The sequence below is a fragment of the Eimeria tenella genome, genomic scaffold, assembly GCF_000499545.2.
Source record: "Eimeria tenella Houghton genomic scaffold, Eth_scaff312, whole genome shotgun sequence".
Lineage (NCBI taxonomy): Eukaryota > Apicomplexa > Conoidasida > Eucoccidiorida > Eimeriidae > Eimeria > Eimeria tenella.
The window spans coordinates 1-5,911 of NW_013544286.1; the positions used below are offsets into that span (position 1 = coordinate 1).

At 44.7% G+C, this 5,911-nt stretch overlaps 1 protein-coding gene across 1 annotated transcript; it reads right to left on the minus strand.

Annotated features, from left to right (window-relative positions):
* Positions 1-2,491: 2,491 nt before the first annotated feature.
* ETH_00007560 (uncharacterized protein) lies at positions 2,492-3,865 on the minus strand (the record flags this gene model as incomplete). Its single annotated transcript, XM_013379442.1, has 2 exons — positions 2,492-2,775; positions 3,502-3,865. The coding sequence occupies 2 exons, from the start codon at positions 3,863-3,865 to the stop codon at positions 2,492-2,494; spliced, it is 648 nt and encodes a 215-aa protein (XP_013234896.1).
* Positions 3,866-5,911: the final 2,046 nt, after the last annotated feature.

Here is a 5,911-nt window from a genome sequence, read left to right on the forward strand (position 1 = left end):
ACAGCAACACGAGCAGCAGCAGCAGCAGCAACAACAACAACAGCAACCACAGTAGCAGCGGCAGCAGCAGCACCAACAGCAACACCAGCAGCAGCAGCAAAAGCAACACCAATAACAACAACAACAGCAACAGCACCAGCAGCACCAACAGCAACAGCAACAGCACTAGCAGCACCAACAGCAACAGCGACGGCAACAGCAACAGCAACGGCACCAGCAACAGCAACAGCAGCAGCAGCAGCAGCAGCAGCAGCAGCAGCAGCAGCAGCAGCAGCAGCTGACGAAGGGCCTGAGGTGGTGGTGGAAGTTCCAGTCCATGAGGTTGGCCCTGTAGTCAAACCTTTCCTTATAAAAATGTCTCAGTCGCAAATCGCGGTGGCCCGCGGAGTCGAAGGCCACGTGGCGCCGCCAGCAGCGAAACACGGCTAACGCAGCAGCAGCAGCAGCAGCAGCAGCAGCAGCAGCAGCAGCAGCAGCAGCAGCAGGGGGGCGGCGAGGATAGGTGTATTGGCGTTTGTTGTGCAGAAATGCAATTGAGTATTTATGGAGATTTGTATTTGGGAGAAATAAATAGTTTAAATTAAACGTTTCATATTATTTGTTTGTTTATTTTCTTATCTTTTGTTTGTTTGCATATTCGAATATATATATTTATATTTAAATATATTTATTATTATTTATGTCTTTTTATGTTTGCTTCATTTACTCTTTAATATATTCTTATTGCTTCTATAAATATGTATTTTCTTTTATTTATACTCATAACTGGCTAATCAAAAATAAAAAATAAAAAAATATATTTTAGTTACACTTATAAGTAAACATTTCTTATTCTCCTATATATCTAAATGCATATACACAAAAAATAGACAATATAAATATATATTAGAGGCGCAGCAAACGCAGAAGCAGCAGCAGCAACAGCAGCAGCAGCAGCAGCAGCAGCAGCAGCAGCAGCAGCAGCAGCAGCAGCAGCAGCAGCAGCAGCAGCAGCAGCAGCAGCAGCAGCAGCAGCAGCAGCAGCAGCAGCAGCAGCAGCAGCAGCAGCAGCAGCAGCAGCAGCAGCAGCAGCAGCAGCAGCAGCAGCAGCAGCAGCAGCAGCAGCAGCAGCAGCAGCAGCAGCAGCAGCAGCAGCAGCAGCAGCAGCAGCAGCAGCAGCAGCAGCAGCAGCAGCAGCAGCAGCAGCAGCAGCAGCAGCAGCAGCAGCAGCAGCAGCAGCAGCAGCAGCAGCAGCAGCAGCAGCAGCAGCAGCAGCAGCAGCAGCAGCAGCAGCAGCAGCAGCAGCAGCAGCAGCAGCAGCAGCAGCAGCAGCAGCAGCAGCAGCAAGCACCGACTTAAGAGTTTGTCTCTGTCGCGAAACTTCAAAAGGGATAAATCAACAAGACCGTCCAGGCCAGGCAGGGACTCTCCGCAGATAAAACTGAAAAGACAAAAACCCTAAACCCTAAACCCTAAACCCTAAACCCTAAACCCTCAGGCGTCATCTCTTTGTTAACAAGTTCTACTTAAGGGGGTTTGAAAGGCTCCACACAGTCAAAGATGAAAGGACGAAAACTCTAAACCCTAAACCCTAAACCCTAAACCCTAAACCCTAGGGCTTGAACGCTAGTCTCTTAACCCAAATCCTACTTCATAAACCCTAAATTATCAAACCCTCAATGCTAAACCCTAAGCCCTAAACCCTAAACCCTACACCCTAGATATTTCGGCCTGACGCAGCAGCTGCCGGGAAGCAGCTGCTCCTACAAACTTTAAAAACAATTAATTTAATTTATTTAAATTAGTAAATTAAATTGAGTAATTAATTTAGAGCAAATTTCAAAATTAATTAATTTAATTTATTTAAATTTAAAACTAAAATAAAATTCAAAAAACGAACTCTTCCAGTCGCCGCGAGCTGCGGTGTATGTACACCGCAGTTTGCTCCCTCACAAACGCGTTGCCGTAAACCTCCATGTACACCGCAGCACGCTCTGCAGCAGCAGCAGCAGCAGCAGCAGCAGCAGCAGCAAGCAGCATGCCTAAGCGGCAGCAGTAGCAGCAGCAGCAGCAGCAGCAACTGGCAGTGCCGAAGAGGCAGCAGCAGCAGCAGCGGCAGCAGCAAGCGGCAATGCCGACCAGGCAGCAGCAACAACAACAACAGCAGCAGCGGCAACTCCAGTATCACCAACAGCAGCAGCAGCAGCAGCAGCAGCAGCTGACCTCTAAGAGGCAATGTTTCGTCTGTAAGAATGTGCAGCAGCAGCAGCAAACGAGCAGCTGCTTCAGGTGTCTCCTCAGACACCACAAACCGCACCTGTGGGGTTTAAAATTAAAAAAAGAAAATTAAAAAAATTAAAAAATAAAATAAAAAAAGAAAATAAAAGAAAAAGAGACAAAAGACAAAAAAGAAATTGGAGACAAAATAAAAGAGAGACATCTGTCTCTCTTCTGCTGTCTTTCCTTTGCTGCTGCTGTTCGAGTGTCTTCTTTTATTTCTGTGTTTGCTGTTTCAGCTGCTGCTGCTGCTTCTCTCTTGCTGCTGCTGCTGCATCTCTTTTGCTGCTGCTGCTGCTGCTGCTGCTGCTAAACTGTCTGTGTTTGTGTCGTTTTGTCTCTTTGTTTTCCTCACTTTAGGCTCTCCTCTCGCCTGTTGCTGCGCGCCGCCTTTAGCTGCAGCAGCAGCAGCAGCAGCGCCACCTGCTGCTGCTGCTGCTGCTGCTGCTGCCCTTTGCTGCGTCGTCTTCAAAATATGGTGTACATCCGAGACGCCCAGCAGCAGCACCGTCAGCAAATCTGAAAATAAATTAATTTAAAAATAAAATTAAATAAAATTAAAAATAAAATTAAAAAACAAAATTTAAAAATAAAATTAAAAGAATAAAAGTAAAATATTTAAAAATGAAAAAACAAACAAGCAATGACTTAAAAAACAAAAAAGCATTAAAAAGCAAAGCAAAGAAAAGTAATAAAAGTGCTGCTGCAGTTTTAAATAAAAAATAAATATAATAAAAAACATAAAAATAATCTTTTTTATTGTGATAATTATAATTATTTAGAAAGAAGATTTACAATTATTATTATTGCTAATTACAAATACTTCAAATCGTAAAAACAATCTCAGCACCAGCAGCAGCAACAGCAGCAGCAGCACGAGCAGCAGCTGCAGTAACAGTGGCAGCAACGGCAACAGCAGCAGCAGCAGGAGTGCCACCAGTAGCAGCAGTAGAAGAAGCAGCAGCAGCAGCAGCCGCAGTAACAGCAGCAGCAGTAACAGCAGCAGCAGCAGCAGCAGCAGCCGCTGCAGCAACACCAGTGGCAGTAACGGCAGCAGCTGGAGCAGCAGAAGATTCAGCAGCAGCAACAGCAGCAACGAGAAAGCAGCGAGAGGCAGCGCAGCAGCATTGGCTAATAAAGAAGGAACTGCAGCAGCAAATATATCTTTTTGTGTCTCCTTGAAATAATAATTTTTTTATTTTTAGATAAATGTTTAATCGGAAATAAATCCCTCGTTTGTTTCACCTTCGGATGCTTTTGCTGCTGCTGCGCCATCCTGCTGCTGCTGCTGCAGCGGCTGGTGCGCCGGCTCCTGGCCTCCATCCGCTTGCTGCAGTCTCTCCGACTCCAGTTGCTGCTGCTGCTGCTGCTGCTGCTCTTGCTGCTGTTCCTGCTGCTTCTCCTGCTGCTGCTGCTCCTGTTGTTGCCCTTGTTTCTGTTCGTCCTGCTGCTGCTGCTGCTGAACAAGGCTCTGCTGCTGCTCCTGCTGCTGCTCTTGCGGCTGCTGCTGCTGCTGCTGCTGCTGCTGCTGCAGCAAGCTGATTAAATCAAGGGCAGGACAAAAGGCCCAGAAGCGGGCTAGGCCCACCCCGCTTGTCTCTTCTGCCATGGGGCCGCTTCTTGTCTCCTTTTGCTGCTGCTGTTTGTCCCTTTTGCTGCTGCTGTTTGTCCCTTTTGCTGCTGCCGTTTGTTCCTCTTGCTGCTGCTGTTTGTCCCTTTTGCTGCTGCTCTTTGTCCCTTTTGCTGCTGCTGTTTGTCCTTTTTGCTGCTGCTGTTTGTCTCTTTTTGCCGCAGCGGTTTGTCTCTTTTGCTGCTGCTCTCTGTCCCTTTTGCTGCTGCTGTTTGTCCTTTTTGCTGCTGCTGTTTGTCTCTTTTTGCCGCTGCTGTTTGTCCCTTTTGCTGCTGCTGTTTGTCCCTTCTGCTGCTGCTGTTTGTCTCTTTTGCTGCTGCTGGTTGTCCCCTTTGCTGCTGCTGCTGCTGCTGGTCTCTTCTAAGTTTTTGTTTATTGTGTCTCCGTTGCTTCTTTACAGCCCCTTTCGCTGCTGCTGCTGCTCTTGTTGCTGTTGCTGCTGCTGCTGCTGCTGCTGCTTCTGATGCTGCTGCTTTTGCCTCTATTACTATTGCTGCTGCTGCTGCTGCTGCTGCTCTGGATCACTATAGTGGAGGGGACTTCTCTTTGTTTTGCTGCTGCTTCTCTTTTGTCCCTTTTTCTTTTTTTATTGTCACCTTTTACTTAATCAAAAAGAAAAAAGACGGAGACAAAACAGAAAATCCTTTTGTGTCTCCTTTTGTCTGTTTCGCTCTTCTGATTTATCTCCTTTGCTGCAGCTGCTGCTGCTGCTGCTGTTGCTGCTGCTGCTGCTGTTGCTGCTGGCGAATCTCTCTCTTTTGTCTCTTCTTTTTCTTCTGTCTCCTCCTTTGTCTGTCTCCTTCTGTCTGTCTCCTTTTATATTTATTTATTTTTATTTTTATTTTTATTTTTTCAATTTACCTTTATTGTTTTATATCTTTTTCTTTTTTGTTTCTTTTCTCCGTTGCTCTCTCCTCCACTCTAGTATTTCTTTTTTCTTTTATTTTTCATTTTGCCTCTTTTGTCTCCTTTTGAAAATCCTTATCTCCTTTTGTCTTATTATTTCTTTTTGTCTCCTTTTGCTTTTTATTACTTTATTCTTTTTGTCTCTTTTTATTCTTTTAAACCTTTTGTCTCCTTTTGCTTTTGTTTTGTTTTTTATTTTGTCTCTCCCTTGTTTTGTCTCTGTGTCTCTGTCTCTTTTGTTTTCTTTGCTCCCTACGATTTCTGTTTGCTGTTGCTGCTGCTGCTGTGACTGCTGCTGCTGCTGTGCTGCTGCTGGTGCTGCTGCTGCTGCTGTTGCTGCTGTTGCTGCTGCCACTGTCTTTACCCTAAGTGTCTCCCTAACTGTCTCCTTTTACTTCTCTTTAGTTTCCATTTTCTACCATTTTTCCTTTGTTGCTGCTGCCGCTGCTGCTGCACAGCAGCAGCAGCAGCAGCAGCAGCGGCAGCAGCAGCAGCAGCAGGCGTCCGGTCGCTCCGGTGTCTCACCACTGCGCGCCTGCATGCACACCTCACTCGAATATGCTTAATAATTGACTATTTTGATTAATTTAATTAATTAAGTCAATTAATTACTCATTTAATTGCTAAATTGCCTTTTAATTAATTCAATTTCCCTCAAATTCATTCAAACGGCGAAAGTTGCTGATCAGGTAAATCTGAGCTGTACATACACCTGGCAGCAACGGACCGCCGACCCCTCTTGCTCTTGGGGTGTGCGTGTTTATTTCCCTTGGAATTGTTAAATATTCAAATTAATTTAATTATTATTTTAATTATTTTAATTTATTTTATTTATTTAAACTTTATTTGTTTGTTTTCTTGCTTCTGCAGCTGCTGCTTTGCTGCAGCTCCCGAGACACCTGGAGCCCCTGCAGCAACCGCGCGTGCAAATCAGAAAAGTCTTTTCGAATTTAATTCCTTTATTTATCTTATTTTATTTTCATTTCTTTTTATTTTATTTGTATTTCACTTATTTTATTTTTTACTTTATTTTTTTGCAAACAAATGCAGCAAAGGAAGGAGAAAATACGACTTCAGGTGTACTTACAACTTGTCACACGAAGTGACCCCGTAGCTCAG